General features: G+C 37.4%; 1 protein-coding gene across 6 annotated transcripts in view; it reads right to left on the bottom strand.

Moving 5' to 3' along the window:
• Window positions 1-3,251: 3,251 nt before the first annotated feature.
• Window positions 3,252-24,350, bottom strand: part of LOC113679002 (usherin) — a 38,704-nt gene continuing 17,605 nt past the window's right edge. For 2 of the 6 annotated variants that reach the window (XM_089186872.1, XM_089186873.1), the window contains exons 22-53: window positions 23,722-24,024; window positions 23,241-23,543; window positions 22,596-22,898; window positions 21,887-22,189; window positions 21,467-21,769; window positions 20,753-21,055; window positions 20,059-20,361; window positions 19,486-19,788; window positions 18,938-19,240; window positions 18,526-18,828; window positions 18,117-18,419; window positions 17,607-17,909; window positions 16,974-17,276; window positions 16,436-16,738; window positions 15,902-16,204; window positions 15,130-15,432; window positions 14,509-14,811; window positions 13,905-14,207; window positions 13,276-13,578; window positions 12,175-12,477; window positions 11,539-11,841; window positions 10,876-11,178; window positions 10,389-10,691; window positions 9,664-9,966; window positions 8,808-9,110; window positions 8,022-8,309; window positions 7,453-7,755; window positions 6,824-6,932; window positions 5,764-6,073; window positions 5,297-5,339; window positions 4,762-5,028; window positions 3,252-4,374 (exon numbers count right to left, since the gene is read on the bottom strand). In XM_089186872.1, the coding sequence (XP_089042998.1) occupies window positions 4,016-4,374; window positions 4,762-5,028; window positions 5,297-5,339; window positions 5,764-6,073; window positions 6,824-6,932; window positions 7,453-7,755; window positions 8,022-8,309; window positions 8,808-9,110; window positions 9,664-9,966; window positions 10,389-10,691; window positions 10,876-11,178; window positions 11,539-11,841; window positions 12,175-12,477; window positions 13,276-13,578; window positions 13,905-14,207; window positions 14,509-14,811; window positions 15,130-15,432; window positions 15,902-16,204; window positions 16,436-16,738; window positions 16,974-17,276; window positions 17,607-17,909; window positions 18,117-18,419; window positions 18,526-18,828; window positions 18,938-19,240; window positions 19,486-19,788; window positions 20,059-20,361; window positions 20,753-21,055; window positions 21,467-21,769; window positions 21,887-22,189; window positions 22,596-22,898; window positions 23,241-23,543; window positions 23,722-24,024 (9,254 nt within the window). In that variant the 3' untranslated portion in view covers window positions 3,252-4,015. The other 4 variants (XM_089186876.1, XM_089186875.1, XM_089186877.1 and 1 more) reach the window with 4 other exon arrangements.

The following is a 24,350-nucleotide window of genomic DNA, read 5'->3' as shown; positions in this document are numbered from 1 at the left end:
TGAGCCAAATGCGATTATGAAGAGAGTACATGTCTCGACATGTACTAAACTGAATCTATGAAGTAAACATTACTCTTTGACAACAGAGTCACGGAGGCAGAATATTGAATCCGACAGCTTACCAATCTTATCTGTTCGGATACAACGGAATGGATGAAATTTCTTGTTGAATGTCTAGTCTAGAAACAAATTACGTGACAGTGAAATGCTATTGGATGGAGAGGAAAAAATAGTTTAAGAAAGAAATGGTGAATTTTAAGGTCAAAGATATTGCTTTGCACTTTGCCGACAGATGTTTTTTAATCAAGCATTTTTTGTTTATTTACGATAAAGCATTTTTTTGTTGTTTACCTAAGATATCGTGGGCTGTCAAGATTAGTTCATACACGTGAGTTAGATTAAGAAAGCGGCAGTAAGGAATCCGAGATCAGGTTGAAAGGAATGTGCTTCATTCGAAAAGTGTGTTTTCTGCCTTTGTGCAAGGACTGGAAAATATCGCGTCTTAAGCGGGATAACACCTTACAGAATTGTGGGTATATCAATATTGTACGTATTCTAGAAAGCTTTTTTGTCCGATATAACCGATATAGGAGGGTCTCAATGGGGTGATGGCTTTTACGGCTATCGGTTAAAATTTTGGCCAATTTCCGGCTAACGGTTAACACCTTTCCATTGTTTCCACCAGACATATTTTTAACGGTTAACTTTTTTTACGACTAACGGTTAAAATTTGTCAATTCTTAAGTCTAATGGCTAAATATTTTGGCCGTTTTACGGCTAACGGTTAACCCCATTGAGACCCTCATATAGGCGATCCTCAAGTGTATTTTTTGCTTTCAGTTCACTAGCTAGCGCGTGTGCAAAAGAAAACTTGCTAAATAAACCAGTCAAAAAATTGGTAGACCCCTAGGACTTAATTTTCGTGGTGAATCTTCAAAACCAGTAGTACCCGAACCCGTGGTGCGAAACAGATATTGCTATAAAAACATTTCATTTCGTTTCATAGAGTAGACAATTTTTCTTCCTGAAAAAGATCTTGCTTCGCAAGAGATAAAAAATAGGAACAACTTTCAGTTCAGGATAAGGAAATATCACAATATCACGTTTGTATCTAATATACTCTTTCTTTCTGTACCCCTCTTTTCCTTTGCAAATTTAGCCACTTAAATCCAAGTTACAATTACTATTTCTTCCAAATAACACAGCCGATTTCAAAGACTCGTTTCAAGATTTAAAGAATATCTTAGATTGGCCTATAATGTGAGCAGCTGACATGCATCATTACAAATAACTTCTATACTTACTTGACTTTTGTTCCATACTCACCCCACCCTGGCGAGTTTGTGGCAGAAATCGCAACTATCTTGTTAACACTCCGTAAACAACAAGCTCAACGTTAGAGTTTTCATCGTCATTTCCCTCTAAAACCTATCAATAGATGAAGATGATCATTTCTCATCTTAACATTCCCTTCTTTCCGACCTTAAACCATAGTATGAGCTCTTCCACAAGACCAAATGAAATAGTCGTCTCAAAGCCTTGCTTTTGAGTGACAATTGGATAATTTTTAAACGTGCAGATGACCGGAGACAAGGAAGACTCATTTCATAAATAATATAATCGGAATTCAACTTAGTATTTTTCAAAAAAGAAGTCTACATAGACTATCAAAGTGAGTGCGTATCCTTTTTTTTTTTAATACAGATTTTATTAATATTGCCCGGCTTCTGCAACGCATGCGAGCCATTTACTACGAAAAAAAATGGAAAAGCTACTCTGCTGATCTGATCTGCTATCCACTTATCTCGGCTAATAAAATAACTTTGAAGCTGTGATCGATTGAGTCTCCCGTTGCAGCACGGCTGAAGAGGCCTTTACACATAGGCAGAACTTCAAGAGTCAAACAAAAATGATCCAAACTAAGAGATTTCATGATGAATGATGCTGGGTTCACTTGAAGCAAAAGAAAAAGTAAGAGCGAAAAAAAAAACCAAGAAATACAGTTTGTGATTTTAAACTTGAATCATGATTTTATTTACAAAACTGATGGTTGTAGTCACGAAATGCAATCACTTTGGCCTTGTTTGACCGGCTATTTGAGCCAGAAAGATCATAAGAATCTCTTGATTCTCCTTTTTAATGTCCCCGCTCGTAATGCATGTAAAACCATTCAGTCGGTATCAAATTTAAAGTGTTGTAAGCGGGGAATAATCCAATTAGGGTGAGAAGATCTCGTTAGCGAAACGTGCAGATGCTCCATTTCACGGATTTAATTCATCCTTTTCTTGATACCCTTGCAGCAAATAAGGGTAAAAAATTAAAATAACGGCACTCACCTAAGACCTGGACAAAATGGAAGTAAGTGAAGCGACGCTGAAATATAACTTGCGAGCAAATCCTGCCATGTTATCCAATTAGCCACTAAAATGCAACGTCTGTCCGGCGTGTAGACAAGTTTGACTCATACAGGTCGCATTTTGACACCTCCTCGATCAAATTTTAACCTCAAATCTCATCTTAGGGATAATAGTGACGTGAGCTGCTACAAACCAAAATTCCGCTTTGTAGGAGCTATATGAGACCCCGAAAATTTGAAATAGTTTTTCCGCTTCCGGTAAATATTACCATCAACGCAAGAAAAACCACAAAATACCCATACAAGGCGACACAAGTACTTGATAATGAAAATATTTCATACTGAATAATCATTGTTGTCTACTATACGTTATGATCTCCTCTTATACCTTTCCCCCCTCGGGGATAGCGATACAATCGAATTTATTTGTCCAATACTAATTTAAATCGATCAGTGTCTCAAACTTACAACTTCTTTGCCATACTTTCTTCGTTGCTTAGCCAGAACCAGGAAGTTTTAAAAATTAGCGAGTCTTACCGTTACAGTTTTCACGAAACAATTTTCCTCCTCTTGGGGTATTTGATTTATCGCTCTATCAAGCTGAAATCATGGGTTGCAAATTACTGTTTGACAACAGGGTCACGGGGAAAGAACAATCAATCCTACAACTTTCCACTCTGATCTTTCGGATGTAACAATTTCAAGGCATCAGGAGAGAGAAACATGTTTAACAATGGAACTTAGATGCCTTTCGTTTACTTTAGTAGATCCCGGGGGATGTTTAGTCCGGTATGACCTTTGAACATGTTTAATTTTCACCATAAGGAAAAGATGCTTTCGACAAGAAAAAAGATAGAAAAGATTTTGAAGAGCGCGTGATCAATGGGGTCCGAAACCGTCTCACTAAGTTTATTTGACGTCTTTTTCACAAATCTTATTGAAGTAGATGTTACGCTCAAGATTCAAGCTGACATTGTGTGACACCTTGCGTGATACAACAGCTAAATTGCATTTATCTGATGGTATAAAGATGGAATTTAAAACCCTATTTCACTGTTTAACGCACACTTTTAAGCTGCCTCGACCATCTGTCCACTGTGATCGGTTCTTTTACTCAGTGGACGAAGGAGGAGATGCTCATTAGAAAGGAGAGCTTGAAACTCAGAAGCACAAGGAACAAGGGTTTATCACAATGGGGAAAACGACACTATCCGATTTATAACTATTGCTTAATCAACAAACACTATTCATCCCAATATGATCATAACTCAAAAATATTTATCAAAAATAATCTATGATCATCTACCTTATTTGCTGCAAGGGTATCAAGAAAAGGATGATAAGGCTTCAAAAATTTTCTTGTTAATACTCTACGACCAACAAATATTCAAACTAAATATTCAGTCTGAGGCCAAGTGTAAATCGAGTCCTCCCTCTAGCGAGCGTAAACAGTAGCCCTCTCAACTAATATCTATATTTAACTAAGGACTAAAAAAGATTAAAGTATTTTAATATTTTTTTTTTTAGAGAATTGGTGGCTTTACCAAAGCTTGTATTCATTTTTGACTTGGCAATCATTTGACAGAAATAAGTACGTCCCTAGCGGATTTATCATTCGACTGATAAGAGTGTGGAAGTATGTAGAAGTATAAAACCAAATCAACATTCAGTATCTCCTATTTCTTTTCCTTGACTTTCTTTCGCAAAGCCAATATTCTGGTGGCCGAATGCTTTATTTTCAAACTGCAAAGCTTGAGGATCAGGAAATGCAGGCGATTGGCCTTCTGAAGACATGGGTTTGAGTTGAAGACACGATTCTGGAGAAGACGTAAGCTCATCAAACGAAGAGTCGGGTGGACCGATGTCGTCAAAGATAGTACTGTCTGCCTTCTTCTTTGTGTCATTTAATCTGAGCTTAGCTTTTCTTAACTTACATCCCATTCCACAAATTATCGCCAATAACACGAAAACCACACAGGAAAAGGCGATGACAACGATGAGAAAGATGCTTTGTTTTTCTAATTCAGAGAATAAAAGGGGAAACTATTACTTTCAAGTTCGAACAAACCACAGCGGAAATAAAACGTATCAGGCGATGAAACAAGTTTGATTGCCTGTTTGATATTGTGGTAAAAAAAATAAAGAAAACTGAGTGACAAGTAGAAAATACATAATCAGTAAGGATAAGAAATAATAAGGGATAGGACGGTTTTGAAATAGTTTGTCGTTTAAAACTAACGCGCCAAATGGGTTGGGTAACAAGGGAATGATTTGCAATGAGCTAGCAGTTCATCAGGGCAAAGAACCAATAGTTTAAGATCACATGACGCCATGTTGGCTATTTAGCGTACCAACGTTCTCAACTATATTAGGTACCAAAAAATTATATTAATTTTAAAACTTACCAGTCACTACCAAAGTTGTTGCTGAATGGCTCGCTCCAAACATGTTCGATGCGGTACATTCATAAAGACCGCTATCACGAGTTATCACGTCTCTTATAACAAGAATGTGGCCATCATTGTTAAACGTTGCTCGCGATATACTGGTGTCTCCGTCTTTACTCCAAGTAACAGAAGGTTTTGGATCTCCATGGGCCTCACATGTCAACTCAGCCAATTCGCCAACTATTATTGTTGTCCTTTCTGGTAGTTCCTTGACCACTGGTTTATCTGTCATGAACATATTGTAACGCGTCCTGATTTCAATTAAAAACACCTAAACCAAGCAATGCTCTAACTCCGAGGAAAACTCTTTAGGGTTCCACAAGAAAAGTATTCTCAGACTGTGCGCAGACTTTTCGTATAGTACTTGCTCAGAGAGTGCGGAAAGTAATTCGTCAATTCTACCTGGTTGATCTATACCTATATAATAAAAATTATAAATGGTGAAAGTCACCTAACCAATTTAATAAATAAACTTACAAAAATCGCACAGTACCTTTGGTTTTCAGCACTATGAAGCTACTCGAGGTGTACAGTGTCTGCGAAGACAGTACATAGAAACATTGTGAGTGTTCATACAACCAACTCAAATGAATAATGAACGTTTGCTATTCTAAGAAAGATCCAGCGAATGAACTTTGATGACTAAGATAAAAATTTAGAGAGAAAGCAACCCACGCGCTGTAACAGTTCATCTCGTGCTTTGCCTTAGAAGTGCCTCTCTATACAATCTACATCATAAAGTGGAGATTTCTGTGTAAACTTAGTAACTCACACGACGTTTGGAAATTCGGAGCCGTGAATAAAACGGTATTTGGAGTAAGACGATTGTAGCATGAGTGCAAATCTTAAAGGAGGGTGACTAAATAAGTACTTTAAAACTAGATTCAGCGTGAACGTGACAAGTAGGCCACTAGTCTTTTGTGTTATGGTGTTAAATAAAACATTTGCTGACAAAAATACCTCTGAGACAAAAGCTCTGAGAAACACTCTGTAGTTCGTATTCGGGTGCAATGGTTTGTTGTAATAATACTCTTCGCCATTACTTCTCTTGCTTCTTATTTTATTGCTTGATTGGACTCCATCTCCTACAGTAAATTCTTGGTGTTTGTAAAAATCATTTCCTCCAAACTGGAAAGTGACATAAGCTGCAGGCAGTAGAGATTTGTGAGCTTCTTCATAAGTCATCAGCTCTTGTGTTGTAAAATCTGATGGTGGGTTTACGACACCATCGTAGTTTGACCAATATGTTATGACGATGACTTGAAAAAATCTGCAAGATCAAGATTTTTTTTCAAATAACAATGTAACGCTCATCACCAGTGCCAGTAAAAGAGAAATCCAAGTTTTCAATGGATTTGCCTCACTTCCCTTCGTGATTGATCAAGACCAGAGCCATGTTAGTAACCAATCAGCTGCGATACTGAAACCAATCGCTACCTGGTCGCTGGTGTTTTCCCGCCTTTTTAAGCGGGTGATTTGAGTTCTAATAAGCTCAGTTTTTTTTTTCATTTTTTCTCTGATCGGTCGTTGTTTTTTATTGCACCAGTCGCTGTTATCAAATACTCAATCGAAATACTCTCTATGCGTTTATATGTAGCCTGACTAGAAAGCAATAACTCATCATGTCTATGAATATCAAAAACATGCTTTCGTTGAAAATCAGAAGTTGCAGAATTGAGGCCAAAAGTCTTCTACTTATTAAAAGGCACAGATAGAGAAAAGCTACGGTAGGATATAAGGAGGTTAATAGGAAGATTTTTAGAGAGAGCATATACGCAGTGTTACTAATATCACGTGAACTACCATAACAGCGGCCAACCAAAAATCTTCGATAATTTACATTGGGTTAGTTCTTCTTAAAGATTTATTTTTCTTTTATGCGTTGGGGTTTATCGACTGACCTTACTAGAGCTTTGTTACAGTTTCGTACCAGCCTTAAAAAAGTTTACCTAGTGTGAAGAGATTATTTTAGACTTCATGCATTTGTTGAAAGAGAGAACTAAAACTTGCCACAACGTACTTTGCACTTCCTGGGAAATTTGGGAGTGTAATTTTTGCTTTGATTCCTCCGTCACTAAAATTCGAAGAAAATGCTGGCGGAGAGGGCTTCTCAAGAGACCAAATTGTACCTGTGAAAGGAAACTCAATGTTCATTGGAGAGGAAATTTACGTGAAAATAACTACTTGAACAAATTTACCTCTTATTTAGGAAGTGATCCTAGCCTCCTAATGATTTTCATCTCCAAGACAATAAAAAAATGGACTCCCTTCCTCCATTTCCATCCCTTACTAACAAGTTATACATGACATTAATAACGTCGGATTTCAAATGTATTCAGTAAGAAGCAATAATGTCTTCAAGCAGTAGATAGAATTTAGCAGTAGCAGTAGCTCTCACTAAATACAGAAAGACTGAAACTAATGTCTCTTCTTATTTCAACATTGAATTCAAATGTGGAGCATTTCTTCCACCTTTTACTCTTCGATGTGGTATCCAACAACGTCTGCCAAGGGAAAGCGTTCAGTTAAGGCTCCTATGTGTACTACAAAGCAGGTATATCGAGACTTGCAACAAAATCTATGATAATATTGTTTTTGGGTTGTAAACCAACATGGTTGAAGTCAACATGTCTCGCATCTTTGACTCACCCAACGTCTGGATCGCTAAAGACTGGCTGTAGGGTCCAGGCCCAGCCTCAGTGAAGGCTCTAACTGACACTTCATATCTTGTGCACATTGAGAGACTGGACAACAGTATCTCTGTTTTGGATGTGTTGAAGGTTGAATTAAATGAAGTGTGAAACGAAGTGCAACTTTCTTTTAAGTCAAGTCTCACTTGATACATTTTGACGAACCCATTGGCGACCTGTCTTGTCAGACTATTCCAGGTTATCTGATATTTTGTGTGATCAACTTCGATAGACGATACATTTTCTGGTCCATGACTAGGCTCTAAAAGAGAGATAAGAAAGACCCATACGCAATAAACTTACAGATTAAAAACGGAATGAAAAACGACAACAGTGAGTTATAGTATTCAAGTAGTGCACAAACGGAAGTTTTATTTGTCCTACATTCCTTACATTTAGCTAAACCTATTTACTTATTCTTTTTTCACCGTAATACTTTGTCACCAATCAATTCACGTACATGAGTCATGGGCATTATCAAGTTAAATTTTCTACACTTTTGTACTTAGTTACGATGGCATAACATACCGTACTCATTGGTTTTCACAGACAATGACGCATTCTGTTCAGGTTTAACAGTTACAGCTCCGATATAGAAATGATAAGTAACTCCACCCAGGACATCTACCAAGTAACTGAACGTGTCTCCTCCAACGCTTTGCTTCGTCTCACCTTCTTGGTTTGCATTAAACACAATGTAATTCCTGATGATTCCATTAGATTCCGCAGGTCTGCTCCAAGTCAAGTTTATTCTTGGACCATGAAAATTATTCGGGGCTAGTTCCTTATAGGAAAACGATAGAGGAGAGCTCGGTGCTAATACAAAAAGTAAGAATTGATAAGTAATACAAATTTTAATAACATGCACCATAGGCATCCCCTTTAAGTTCCTTTAACTATGACAAAAAAGATATTCAAAATTTGGAACCTCAGAAATCTGACACACACAAGACCAAACAAAGCAACATTTCCCGGTTTTTTTTCGTTTCAAATGACTTTCCTTTCGTAAATTGTCAGACCAAATAACCCAAAACATGAAAATGGCAAAGGTCTCTCATCGATCCCATCTGCAATTTGCACATCCATATTATGAGACATTTCCTACATAAGATTAATAGGAATAAGGCTTTTTTTTGTTGGCGGAAGAATCGTCAAAAAAACGAAACCCTTTTGACTCTAAAAGTCAAAAGAGCACGAGAGAGTGATCTGTTCCACTCCCTCCTCCCAAAAATAAAATAATTCAGAAGAAATTCGTTTTCAAAGACTCTCCGCCTGAATTCAGCATTTAAATTCAATCTGTATGTGGCCTCTTACCATCTTCCTTTGTTCTCTCGATCTTAACAACGCTCTTTGGTCCATCACCAACAGAAGTAAAGGCCGAGACTTGAAATTCATATTCTGTGTACTTAAAAAGCCCACTAGCAACTTTACTTAATGTTACTTCACTGTTAATAGTTACGATGGTTGTGGTTCCTTCAGAGCTTCTCTCCCTGTAATACAACTTAAATCCTTTGATTATTCCATGTCTTTCTTTTTTAGGTGGAGGCTGCCAGGATATTGTAATACTGGTAGGAGAATTTGACGTCACAGATAAGTTAGCCGGAGCTTTGGAAGGAACTGCAATTTAATTAAAAAAAGGAAAAAATTATAAAACAATTAGTTACGCAAGACATATTCCCTTGAGTGAAAATTATAATTTGTCAGCTATCCTTAGGACACTTTTTATCTTCGGTGATAATCAAAGAAATCAGAATTCTACCTTTCTTGTCCTAGAAAATGAATTTATAAGCGCGTTCAGATGTAAAAGGTGAAATAGTTCGACATAATTTAAAAAAGAAAAAATTAGAGAAGGTCAAAAACCTTACTTATTTGTGTAACCTTGACGGCCGATGGCATAAATGATACATATTACTATTTTCTGAGAGAAAATACTTTTTCATCTCATCACGAGCGTAGGAAAAAGAAATAACTTTTAATCTCCATAAGGAATCGAACATTAGAGCTTCGGATTCCGCGCCCAACGCTCTAGCACGATCCTGTGTGATACTCTTTCAGCACACTGTGCATGACATGATGAAAAATCATCTCTCCTCATTACATTACCGAGCTTAAAATTCACCATCCTTTTTACTCCTATTTACTGTTCCTAAATGATATATAATTTTCTAACCATCTTCCTTTGTTCTCTCCACACGAAGGGAACTCTTTGGTCCATCACCAACAGAAGTGAAGGCCAACGCTTGAAATTCATATTCTGTGTATTTATCAAGCCCAGTGATATCCTCAGTATGGATTGATGCATTATAAATAATTCTCATGTTTACTGAAGAAGCAGAATCCTTCTTCTTGTACAACAATTTATGTCCTGTTATGATTCCATTTCTGAACTTTGCTGGTGGTAACTGCCAGGATGCTTTAATACTGGTAGAGGAGCTTGCAGTCACAGAAAAATTACGTGGAGGTTTTGAAGGCACTAAAAAATGAAACATGAACACCCAGAAAAGATTATTAACAGTAAATAAAATTATAAGTAAAAGAAAGGAGGAAAGGACAAAGGAAGAGTACACGATCTAAATAAGTAATATAAAAACATTTTTAGCACGTCAATTGATTACTTCGTTAATTTCACGACCGATCATCGTCAAACGACAAATACAAACGAACTTCAACGTTTAAGTTTTTAATACAAAAGCGCTAAAGGCTACACGGAAACTAATAGGAGATTTATTTTATAACATCAGTTCATAGAAATTCTTTGTACGCTTTCCAGCTGTACCTTATGGAATGACGACAAAATTGCATATCAGTTTGACATCATTCTTATATACCAGGTTCAAAAACAACCACGAAGTTATTTTATGAATACAAGGAAGCCTTCATACGACAACTTCTTACCATCTTCTTTTGTTCTAATAATCTCCACGGAGCTGTTTGGTCCATCACCAACAAAGGTGAAGGCCAACACTTGAAATTCATATTCTGTGTACTTATCAAGTCCTGTAACATCTTTAGCATTGATTGTTCCATTGTTGGTAATTATGATGGTTGCTGGTTCTCTAAAGCTTTTTCTTATGTAAAACAATTTAAATCCTTTGATGATTCCATTTCTGAGGTCTACTGGTGGTAACTTCCATGATGCCATTATACTGGTGGAGGAGCTTGCAGTCAAGGTGAAGTTCCCGGGAGATCCCGTAGGAACTGCAATAAGGGAAAGGAAAATTATTCAATATATCATTAACATCCTTTCTCGATAGGCTTACGTCATAGAACTAAGTAAAGAAATGTGCTTCCGTTTATTTGACATCTATCACTCATATCGCTCTCCAACCTTCATTTTCAAGCATCAGACCTTACAGTTTAGGTCCTAGGTTATTATTCTCACCATCTTCCCTCGTTCTTTCAACTTCTACCGAACTTTTAGGTCCATCACCGACAGATGTGAAGGCTAACACTTGAAATTCATATTCTGTGTCCTCGTCGAGTTTAGCGACAACTTTGGTATTAGTTGTTCTGTTATGAATGGTAAAGCTAGTCGGTTCCAAGGTGGTGTTTCTCTTTTTGTAAAATAATTTAAATCCTGTAATGATTCCATTTCTGAAATCAACTGGTGGTAACTGCCAGCGCGCTGTGATACTGGTTGAAGAGTTTGCAGCCAGAGTAAAGTTAATTGGAGCGCTCGAGGGAACTGCAATTTGAAAAGGAGAAGTTACATAACTTCTTCAGTGACTAGGCTTATGTGTGAAGTGATTAAAAAAAAGGACCACCTTTAACTCTATTGAATAAATGAACAGTTATATGTAAGGAATTAAGATAAACGATGTTTGTAACTCGATATGTTTGTTCTCCAATAGCTGCTTAATGGTAAAGCATGACCATAAGCTGACGTCTCTTCATAAACACAGGTGACAGATTGAGGGCATTCTCTTTGGATAGACTGCAGGAAAAATTTTTCAATGAAACATAAGAATAGGCATTGTTTTAGTCAGGTCACAATGTACACAAAATGGTTACTATATTTAGAAATCTCAGAAAACTTGGCACTCACCATCTTCCGCTGTCTTTGCCAATTCAAGAGAGCTCTTTGGTCCGTCACCAACTGAAGTGAAGGCCAACACTTGAAATTCATATTCTGTGTACTCATCAAGCTCAGTGACATTCTTAACGTGGATCTTTCCATTGTTAAGAATTATCATTTTTGGTGAAGCTACAGAATCCTTTCTTTTGTAAAACAATTTAAATCCTGCGATGATCCCGTTTCTGGAGTCTGCTGGTGGTAGCTGCCAATAAGCTGTAATACTTGTAGAACTACATTCAGTCACGGTAAAATTTTCTGGAGCTTTGGAAGGAACTAAGAATTCCACAAGGAAAAAAAATTAATCGCAACTGGAAAACATATTTACAGATTAGTGTTGACTCAATGTCATCAAACCAAATATATATTATGTACAAAGAACAAATCGTCTACGAAACAAAAAACTCTTAATTCTTTACAGTGTAGGAAGTGTTTTGCGCTATGAAATAAAACCAATCAAATTAAATTATATAGAGCCAACACATTTTTAATAATTTACCTAATGCTAATAGTTTTCCATATTTCAAGGATTAGGTATTTCATCAGTGTCCTGTTATCATACTTTGGAGTTAATAGAAACATTTAGCTCGCTCACGCCACTCCTCTTACCCTCTTCCGCTGTCCTTTTCACCTCCAGAGAACTGTTCAGTCCATCACCAACAGATGTGAACGCCAATATTTGGAATTCATATTCTGTGTACACATTTAGCCCAGTGACCAGTGCATAGCGACTGGTGCTATTCCTAATAGTTAAAGTAATTGGTGGATCTATGAAGCCTTTCTTTTTGTAGAACAATTTGAATCCTCTGATGATTCCATTCCTGGCGTGAACTGGTGGTAGTTGCCAAGACGCAGTTATACCAGTGGATGAGCGCACTTCTAAAGTGAAGTTATCCGGGGACCTTGAAGGAACTGCAACGAGAGACAAATTATGTCTTCAGACTATTTGCACAACAGAAAACATAGATGACGCATGGCGTTCGATAAATAACTGCACAACTATTAACAACACGAATCTATGAGTTACAAGAATTGTGCACTGAGCAATCTTGATTCATTCATGAGATCTCCGGCGCGTTTTGGAGAATAAAGTTTGTTACATGATCTGAATTTCTTTTAAAGAGTACCCACAACAACCAGATCCACTCGAGATGCATTTTGCTACAGATTAAATCTAGAAATATCTCATGTGACGATTTACTAATATCATCAGATTTGAACTTCGTAACGTACGGGTGCAGTGTAAATTAGAATAAAAAGAGCTGGTGTGGACATAGCTCAAGACCATTGTTGTTAGGGCATAGCAATGAGTCCCTTTAAGACATATTTTGTTAGGCTTCCATAAAAACTGTATAAACCACATTTTTTAAATCTAATATACGCACCATAATTTAAAGGTTACTGTTTAAGTCCATTGGATGGCAAGCATGGTAGAAAAAAAAGAGGAGTTAAAATTGCTGAATGTGTGAGAAATATAACTCAACCTTTCTTTCTACTTCTGGATTGAATTGGACTAAATTGCACCCTGCACGCACAGAAATTCAGTAAACACCAATTTCTCCCTGTTCTAATTAATTTGTTTTCAACTTCCGATAACTCAGACATTGAAGATTCGTCTTTTCAGGAGGGGACTGTATTCCTCAGGAAGTCAAGGGACAATAGCCCAAATGTGAAAGCAAAATTTTCTTTGTTTCTCTAATGAACTCCTACCGTCTTCATTTGTTCTCACAACAACGACAGAGCTTTTTGGTCCATCCCCAGCAGAAGTAAACGCCAACACTTGAAATTCATATTCTGTGTACTTTTTGAGCCCACTGATGTCTTTTGTCTCAACTGTTCCATTTGTGATATTCAGAATAACTTGTGTTGCCGGAGAAACTTTCTCTTTGTACGATAATTTAAACCCTGTTAAAACTCCATGCCTGGATTCAACAGATGGTAACTGCCAGGATGCTGTAACACTCGTGGAAGAGCTTGGGGTCAAGCTTAAGTTCCTTGGAGGTTGGGACGGAGCTGTAATACAAAACCTAACTCATCAATCACGTTCTTTCTACAAATATGATATATTTTCTGGAATATAACGCCTATTAAACAAAAATCATATTGAACAGTTTTCCGGTTAGCTGCGGGTTCATAAAGAACTTTAAATACGCAAACCTCGTTGGTTAAAACAACATTTCTTGATTATTAAAAACAATAATGATTACAACGCAACGTAACTACTAGGCTCCAAGACTTTACATAGATTATGTTAGATGATGATTAATCAATTGCGATGAATATTTAAAATTTATTACATATGAATGTTATAAACCAATAAACAAGAGAAATACAGATACCATCTTCCGTTGTTCTCTCCACAACAACAGAACTCCTTGGTCCGTCACCAACAGAAGTGAAGGCCAACACTTGGAATTCGTACCAAGAGTATTTATCAAGCCCAGTCACATGTTTAAAACGAATTTGTCCATTGCTTAAAGCTAAAGCTGCCAGTAATCCTGCAGAGCCTTGCTTTTTGAAGAACAATTTAAATCCTGTGATGATTCCATTTCTGGAGTCTGCTGGTGGTAACTGCCAGTATGCTGTGATACTGGTAGAATTACTGGCCTTCAAAGAGAAGTTACGCGGAGCTCTCGAAGGCACTGTAATAAAATAACAAATGTGCTATGTAATTCAATTAAATTCAGCTTCTCCACGTAATATCCTCATTACTGATGACCCATCCTAATTCAAAGTAACTAAGAAGCACGTCAGGTTTCTAATGAAATTTAGCTCCAACGCTATGTTTAAGTTGGTAATTTTAGTCACATGAGCATTGCTGATAACGTCAGTAAGGTAACTGTGGTAATTAAAATGACTTTTTAGTTTCGCCTCATTTAAAATACTATTACACAACCTATGATAGCAGATCTTTCTCTGTGGCTAATAATAGAAATTTGTTACCGTCTGCCTTTGTTCTTGCGACTTCGGTAGAACTCTTTGGTCCATCGCCAACAGAAGTGAAGGCCAACACCTGAAATTCATATTCTGTGTATTTGTCTAATCCAATGACATCTTTAGTGCGAATCGTCTGATTTCTAATAATTAAAGTAATTGGGAACCCGATGGAGCCTCTCTTTTTGTAGTACAGTTTAAATCCCCGGACAATTCCATTTCTGGCGTCCTCTGGTGGTAACTGCCAGGATGTAGTAATATTGGTAGAAGAGCTAGCAGTCACAGTGAAATTGCTCGGAGCTTTCGATGGAACTGTCATTGAAAAATTAAATTAAATAGTATTAGACTTCATTCATTACATTCCAATAAATCGCCGATACCCAGATAATAGACGGATCCAAACATAAAGGACACAAGATCTAAATGTCTTGATCGACAACAAATCACAATAACCAGTCCGGCTTCCGGCTGAAACTCTCAATCCTCGGTCCACTATGATAACCATTCGTCCACAGTGACGGTCTCAATAATTTCTTTATTTATCTATCTTTCAAAAGAAAGCTCCGTAATAAGAAGGAAGCTGAACCTTGATATAAGTATGAGGCGATATAGTTTCCCTTTAGTCCTTACCATCTTCTCTTGTTCGTTCAATCTTAACAGAGCTGTTTGGGCCGTCGCCAACAGAAGTGAAGACCAAAATTTGAAATTCATATTCTGTGTACTTAGCAAGCACTGTAACATCTTTAGTGCTGGCTGTTCCGTTGTTGATAATTACCATGGTTGCTGCTTCCCCAGGGCTTTTTCTTTTGTAAAACAATTTGAATCCTACCATGATTCCATTTCTGGAGTCTGCTGGTGGTAACTGCCAAGATGCCGTGATACTGGTAGAAGAGCTTGCTGTCACCGTGAAGTTAGTGGGAGACCCCGAAGGAACTGCAATAGGGAAACGAAAAAGTCTTCATTATGTCATGACCATTGTTTTCAACAGACCTGCAATGCAGGACTGCATAAAAAAAAGCCTGAGTGATGATCCTGTTGCTGGAGTCTTCTGGTGAGTTTAATGCCAAGAATCTTAAAGACTGGTAGAACTCAAAACTTTTGCGGAGCTATGGAAAAAAATTAAAGCTTCAACGAGCAGACATTAATTCACAACAGGCATGACTTTTGATGGGGGGTACTTTAATTTCCTCAAACTAAATAGATACCACAAACTGTGATGGCTATACCATATCGGAATTTTTTTGGCACCATTTAGGAAAATTATATAAACTCAAATTACGAAGAGCCACAAAATAAAAAAAAAATTGAATAATTCTCTGCTGCTCGCAATATCAATTTTTTTCATAGGAATGGACATTTACATTTTTGGACAAAATTTTTGGACAACGATTACTCCTCTTACCATCTTCTAGAGTCCTTTTCACTTGTACAGAACTGTTCGGTCCATCACCAACAGATGTGAACGCCAAAATTTGAAATTTATATTCTGTGTACTCATCCAGCCCTGTGAATCTTTGATGGCGACTTGTTCTATTGTTCATAGTTAAAGCAATTGGTGGATCTATGAGTTCTTTCTTTTTAAAGAAAAGTTTGAATCCTGTGATGATTCCATTCCTAGCGTCAGTGGGCGGTAACTGCCAAGAGGCTGTAATACTAGTGGAAGAGCTCACTACTACAGTGAAGTTATCCGGGGATTCTGAAGGAACTGGAACAAGAGACAGTTTAATTCATCAATATACCATGAAATCAGTGCTTTAATATCAGCACGACTGCATGAGTCGAAGGAAATTTGCCCTCAGCAATCACAGCTCATTCAAGGGATCTCTCAAAACATTGCGAACCCGTCTATGGTTAAAGTCAATTTTAAATACAATCTATAACATAAATGGACTAAGATGTGAACGTAAAATTGCTAGGTCTCTCAATGACTTCTTACCATCTTCCTTTGTTCTCCTATCAAGAACAGGGCTTTTTGGCCCATCACCAACAGAAGTGAAGGCCAACACTTGAAATTCATATTCTGTGTATTTATCGAGCCCAGTGATCTCTTTGCTCTCGACGGATCCATTTGTGATATTCAGAATGTTTGGTGTTGCGACAGAATCTTTCTTTTTGTAGGATACTTTAAATCCAATAATGACTCCATGTCTGGATTCAACAGATGGTAACTGCCAGGATGCTGTAACACTAGTGGACAAGTTTGCGGTCACGCTGAAATTCCTTGGAGGTTGCGATGGAACTAAAAATCAAATAACTACCAATTAATAGCTTCATTTCAATGTTGTATGAGATGTTTCTGAAAAAAAGTCACATTTAGGATTTTTCTAACTTGTTTTGCGTCCATAAAGTTAGTTGACTATGTACTATAACTACTGAGGTTCAAGCTTCAAGGTTATGTGAAATACGTCAGATATTTCTTATCAGTGACAACCCTTTGAAGTGTTTCAAACAATAAACTGAAGGAATAAAGATACCATCTTCCATTGTTGACTCGACAACGACAGCACTCCTCGGTCCATCACCAATAGTAGTGAAGGCCAAGACTTGACATTCATACTCCGAGTATTTATCAAGGCCGTTAACACGTTTAAAATTAATTTGTCCGTTGCTTATAGTTAAAGCCACCGGTAATCCTGCAGAGCCTCTCTTTTTGAAGAACAATTTAAACCCTGTTATGATTCCATTTCTGGAGTCTGCTGGTGGTAACTGCCAATATGCTGTGATACTGGTAGAGTTGCTCGCCGTCACAGAGAAGTTAGTTGGAGCTCTAGAAGGAGCTGTAATTGAACAACGGAAGTGCTATGTAGCTTAATTAAATTCATACCACAATCTATTGTCCATGTAACATTATGGTTATTGATATTTCATCATTAACTAATGTAGGTAATAAGCAATGTAAATATTCAACACAAATTTCAGCTGATCGTGTTAATAACATAAAAAATTGTTGATAACCTCAGCAAGACAAATAATGCACCTATGACTGACTTAAGACGTTCCTACCAGGGAAAATGCCATTTGAAAACCTGTTTAACACATAACAACAAACCTCTTCTGAGAAAATAAAATGGCAGTCAAATTTAGTCGTTATTAGTCCCCTTACTTACCATCTTCCTTTGTTGTTGCAACTTCAGCAGAACTGTTAGGTCCATCACCAATAGAAGTGAAGGCCAAAACTTGGAATTCATATTCTGTGTATTTTTCTAGTCCAATAACAGCTTTAGTACAAATCGTCTCATTCCTAATGATTAAAGTGTTAGGTAGCCCCGTGTAGCCTCTCTTTTTGTAATACAATTTGAATCCTCTGACAATTCCATTTCTAGAGTCCTTGGGTGGTAACTGCCATGATGCTGTAATACTGGATGAGGAACTTGCGGCCACAGTGAAATTGCTTGGAGATTTTGATGGAACTGCCATCAGAAAATTAATTCATTTCGTCAGAAGTAATTCATCACATTCAAGTAAGCTGGGGAAAGCTAAGAAATACTCTATCGAAGTAGAAAGGGCCTAAGAGGGTTTTTCGCCTTAAAATCTCAATTCTACTGAGTCATTCTGACAAATTGATCCAAAGAAATCTCCGTACGAAGGTGGAGACATAACTATTTTTATTTTCTCACCATCTTCTTTTGTCCTCTTAATCCTAACGTTACTCTTTGGTCCATCACCAACGGAAGTAAAGGCCAACACTTGAAATTCATATTCTGTATACTTTTCAAGCCCAATGACGTCATCACTTTCCGTTGTACCATTCCTCACAGTTATTGAGGCTGGCAATGTTGCTGAGCTTTTCTTTTTGTAAAAAATTTTGAATCCTGTGATAAATCCATTTCTGGAGTCTGCCGGTGGTAACTGCCATGATACGGTTATAGCGGTGGAGCTACGCACAATTAAGGAGAAGTTGCTAGGGGCCTGTGATGGTGCTGCAAATAGATGTGACAGAGAAAACTTTATAATTATTAATAAAAATTGATAGGAGAAAAATAACTGAGCCCATGTGAGTTCAGAAAGGATTAACTAGGCTCTTACCATCCTCCTTTGTTCGTTCGACCCTTATAGAACTCTTTGGTCCGTCGCCAACAGACGTGAAGGCCAACACTTGGAGTTCATATTCTGTGAATTTAGCAAGCCCTGTCACAGGTTTGCTACGAACCATTCCATTTTTAATTGTTATTGATGTTTCTAATCTTGGAATGCCTCTCTTTTTGTAGTACAATTTAAAACCAATGATAATTCCATGTCTGGAGTCTACTGGTGGTAATTGCCAGGATGCTGCAATACTGGTAGATGAGATTGTCTTCACTGTAAAGTTACTCGGAGGTTTTGATGGGGCTAAAATCAAGCAACTCGTAGATTATAATAAAATATTAAATTTCTGTTTACAAAAAGACAGCTGGTATACTTGTACAACAGGCACATGTATGTATCTTAAGTTTCTTACCATCTTCGTTCGTTTCGCCAAACTTTATTGAACTCTTTGGTCCATCACCAACAGCTGTGAAAGCCAATAACTGAAACGCGTACTCTGTGTATTTATCTAGCCCTGTCAACTTTTTATAGCGAGTTGTCCCATTTGAAATAGTCAACGAAGTAGATCTTTCAGCAGAACCCTTCTTTTTGAAGAACAATTTGTATCCTGATATTATTCCATTTCTGGAGTCAGCTGGTGGTAACTGCCAAAATACTGCGATACTGGTAGAATTGCTTGAAGTCACAGTAAAGTTAGCAGGAGCTTGCGAGGGAACTAAAATTAAAATACACAACTCAAGTTAAATAACACATAGCTAATTTCCATTACATCTGCATTTCTGAAAGAGCCACTATCAATTAATTGATTGGTGAATGTTTAAAAGATATGAACAAAATTGATTAGCATCGGCCGTTCAAACTAACTTGTTCAAAGCCATACCAGTTTAACAGACCTTTACCAAAATTTCACATTGAACTGATTAAATACCAAACTTCATTATAAGTATTTCTTTTCCTCACCATCTTCTTTTGTTCTCTCAACTACAACAGAACTTCTTGGTCCATCACCAACTGAAGTGAAAGCCAACACCTGAAATTCATACTGTGTGTACTTATCAAGCCCAGTGACATCTTCAGTTTCAATTGTTCCGTTATTAATGGTCAAAATTCTAAGCAACGCTGCAGAGCTTATTTTTCTGTACATCACTTTTAGTCCTCTGATGACACCATTTCTGCCGATTTCTGGCGGGAGCTGCCAAGATGCTGTTACACTGGTAGAATTACTTGCAATCACAGTGAGGTTGCGAGGTGCTGTATATGGAACTGTGATAGAGACAAGAACGTCTTAAAATACATTTCGTACATAGACAGCCAGAAACATAGGAATGCTATGATTGATGGATACATACATGTAGATGGTTGAATGGAGGGATGGAACAATAGATGGATACCATAGCATGTCAAATGGCAATGTGGAAATCAAAGAAAGGTCAACATTACATTGAGATAACAACGAGCAAAAGATTTAGTCTTAAACATTATAATTTTGATACGATGGTGCTTGATTAGAGTGTCATCAATCGGAATTCTTACCATCTTCATTTGTTCTCTCGATAAGAACGGAGCTCTTTGGTCCATCGCCCACAGAATTGAAGGCCAACACTCGAAATTCATATTCTGTGTACTTATCTAGCCCTGCGACAACTTTACTACGATCAGTTCCATTTGTAATCGTTACTAAAGTTTGCAATCCTGCAGAGTCTTTCAGTTTGTAGAACAATTTGAATCCTGTAATGATTCCATGTCTAGACTGTTCTGGTGGTAACTCCCACGATGCTCTCATGCTCGTAGAACTAGCTGGAGTTAGAGTGAAGTTGCCCGGAGCTCTCGACGGAACTAAAATGAAAGATCTCAGAAATGAATATGAATGTGAATATCTTTATGAACAGATTTTTTTGTACTTTACTTTAAAAGAAATAAATTTTTTTTGATCACGGTAAAAGTTTGGTAATAAGCATGAAAATTTATCCAACCCTTATACCACTCATCAAAGAAGAAATCTACGCATACAATATGTATGGGTAAATGTCAAAAAAAGAAGCAATTAACAAAATTTCACGAGACTATCCAATCCTTTTATCAAAATCAATGCATTTACCTATTATGCTTTACCAAATTACAGTTTTGTACAGCTATATCTGTCAGAATTCATGTTGAAAGTGTACACGAGGCTTTTTTTCCACCTGAAAGCCAACCTCATTAGAATGGTTTAGTTTAGATCACGTACCATCTTCATTTGTCCTCGCAACCTTGACTAACGACTTTGGTCCATCACCAACAGAAGTGAAAGCCAATAACTCGAACTCATACTCTGTGTATTTATCTAGCCCTGTCAATGTATTCGAACGACTAGTACCATTTTCAACAATTTGCTTAGTCTCTTTCCCCGCAGAGCCTTTCTTCCAGTAAAACAGCTTAAATCCTGTGATAATTCCATTCCTGGAGTCCATCGGTGGTAACAGCCAGGCTGCTGTAATACTAGTAGAAGAAGTTGAAGTCACGGTAAAGTTAGCGGGGGCTTGCGAGGGAACTGCAATTAAAAAAATGCTCGGTCAATGGCTAGTAGTAGATAAACTAAACCTTTAAAACTCGATTGGTTCAATTTGAACATGTGACAAAAATCAATCATAGATTGATTGCGAAAAAACTCTCATTCAAATACCAATAATAATAATAATAATAACAATACTAATAACAATAATGATAATGGAATTAATAATTATAATGATAATAATAAAAACAAACATACAAATACACAAACAAATCATGATATTGAAAAACAGACTAGATTAAGCTCCAAATAACGAAACAAGGAGACACTATAAGTAACAGTTGTACATCAAGAAAAACTAGAAAATTACGTCAATTTAAAAATCCCCTTACCACGCAAAAGCTACTGTTCAATTTAAAATACCTTGTAGTGGCATTTTCAATATCTTACCATCTTCCCTCGTTCTCTCAACCAAAACAACACTTTTCGGTCCATCACCAACAGAAGTGAAGGCCAACACTTGAAATTCATACTTTGTGTACTCATCAAGCCCCGTGATATCTTGACTGGGAATTGTTCCGTTTTTAATGGTCAGAATGGACGGCAACCCTACAGAGCTGTTCTTTCTGTAGAACAATTTAAACCCTCTGATGATTCCATTGCTGGAAATTTCTGGTTGAAGCTGCCAGTATGCTGTTACACTGCTAGAATTTATCACTGTCACAGTAAGGTTGCTTGGGGCTATGGAGGGGACTGTAAATATAACAACAATAAACACTTTAATGTGGTACGATGACAGAAAGGGACTGTGAAAGAGCGATGCTTGAGCTACGGTGAAATAGGATTAGACTATCATAACTATAGTCTTACCATCTTCTTTTGTTCTTTCCGCCACAATAGAGCTGTTCATGCCATCGCCAACGGAAGTGAAGGCCAACACTTGAAATTCATAAACCGTGTACTTATCAAGCCCAGTAACAAGTTTATTGCGTGTTGTCCCGTTTTCAACAGATACTAATGTTTGCAATCCCACCGAGTCTTTCTTTTTGTAAAACAATCTAAATCCTCTGACTATACCATTTCTAGAGTCCGCCGGTGGTAACTGCCAGAATGCTGTAATACTCGTAGAACTAGTTGGAGTCAAACTGAAGTTGCCAGGAGCTTCGGATGGGACTAAAATTAAATCAGTTATGAATTAGATAAGTATCTTGAAAAGTAGACTGTCTATTCGAATTGAATACTTAACAATTGTCCATCGACGTGGAAGTAAATATCGAACCCTTTCACCTATATTAAGGTTTATTTAGTTTATTTCTGTCAATATACAGAAAACTTGTCGGAAATTAAATTCTGGCGGAACGATTTTGTCTCTTCGGCAGCTCGGAGGTGAATAGTACAAGCCAATCAGCACACGCGAAAACCACTATTTATGTAGTAAAACTACAATTATGATATGTTTTTGGCAATACCAACTTTGTAGAGTTTGGAGTCAGACTATGTCTGCTTTTTATAATCGCCTGAAATGCAGCCTTACATCTGATCAGCAAATTCTGATCTTTAACTATTCTTGAATACCTACCATCCTCGTTTGTTTTCACCAACTTGACCTCACTCTTTGGTCCATCACCAACAGAAGTAAAAGCCAAGATGCGAGCCTCGTACTCTGTGTATTTAGCAAGCCCTATCAACTCTTTAGAAAGACTTGTACCATTTAAAATAGTTAACACGGCTTGTTTTCCAGGAAAATATTTCATCTTGTAAAACAATTTAAATCCTCTGATTATTCCATTTCTGAAGTTTACTAATGGTAACTGCCAGGATGCTGTAATGCTGGTAGAACTACTTGAAGTAAGAGTTAAGTTAGCCGGGGCTTGTGATGGAACTGCAATTTAACCACAGAGTCATTTATTAAGACGCTTAATAGCCATTAGAAAACTCTAATCTTAACTATATGACAATGCAATGTGAAGTAATTATCATTTTGGTTTTTCAGATACTCGTTCAATCGATGTACTTTCTATCACCCCCAAGTGGATCATTTACGGCCAAAAGGGATAAAAGTGGCAAGTCATACATGTTCTGCCATTGAGCAGATGTATGTGTACTACACCCTTCTAAAATTACTACTTCCTTAAGTATGCTATGTTATATCAGCCTTCCACCAACATTTAAAAGTGAAAAGACCAAAAACCTGGGCTCTTATAGAACTTTTCCGTTTTCTCACCATCTTCCTTTGTTCTTTTGACCACAACAGAACTTTTGGGTCCATCACCAACAGATGTGAAAGCCACTACTTGAAATTCATATTCAGAGTACTTATCAAGCCCAGTTACGACTTGACTGTGAATTTTTCCGTTCCTAATATTCAAAATTGCTGGCAACCTTCCAGAGTCCTTCTTTTTGTATAACAATCTAAATCCTCTGATGATTCCATTTCTAGCAATTTTTGGTGGCAGTCTCCAGGATGCTGTTACAGTGGTGGAATTGTTGACAATCACGGTGAGATTGCTTGGTGCTGTGGATGGAACTGCAAGAAAGACATTAACCTTCACCTGATATACATGTACCTCAAGATTACAAATATTAAAGACTGCCTGCCAGACGATCAAACCAACAAGTAACCGAGAAAATACAGAGACCAAACAACGGATGGATGTGTGGATTAGATATATATGGATAAGTGACAGTCATAGTTGAACTCTTACCATCCTCTTTAGTCCTCTCTACTTCAACAGAACTCTTTGGTCCATCACCAACTGAAGTGAAGGCCAACACTTGAAATTCATATTCCGTGTTCTTATCAAGCCCAGTGACAGGTACAGTGCGAGTTGTTCTATTTCTAATAGATAGCACTGTTTGTAACCTGAGAGATCCTGTCTTTCTGTAGAACAATTTAAATCCTAAGATGATTCCATGTCTGGAGCCTGGTGGTGGTAACTGCCACAATGCTGTAATACTGGTAGAATCTCTCGGGGCTAAAGTAAAGTTAACTGGGGCATAGGAAGGGACTGAAAATTTGAAAACGCAATGTACAAGAACAATTGATTACAAGATTACTCATGTGAGAGTCGCATCACACCATAGGTGACCCAGCGTATATTACGGAACCAACTAAAGCTTGATCTGTCAATGATAAACTTTGCCCTCCTGCAGTCAGGAGGGCACTCTATCATATTGGATGTTAATGTTGGATAAAGTGAAAAGTTCGAGTCCTCAATTGCCTTTTGTTTACGAAAAAAATCGTAACCTCCACTGAAGCTCTCTTCACTCATGTCTAATGGCGAACTCTTTTGGGTGACCTGTGTCTTAGACGCAACAATATGTCTCGGTTGTC

Source organism: Pocillopora damicornis, chromosome 11, assembly GCF_964200805.1.
Source record: "Pocillopora damicornis chromosome 11, jaPocDami1.2, whole genome shotgun sequence".
NCBI classification, from domain to species: domain Eukaryota; kingdom Metazoa; phylum Cnidaria; class Anthozoa; order Scleractinia; family Pocilloporidae; genus Pocillopora; species Pocillopora damicornis.
Note: the sequence above shows the minus strand (reverse complement) of the source record. Positions and strands in the feature narration are given on the sequence as shown.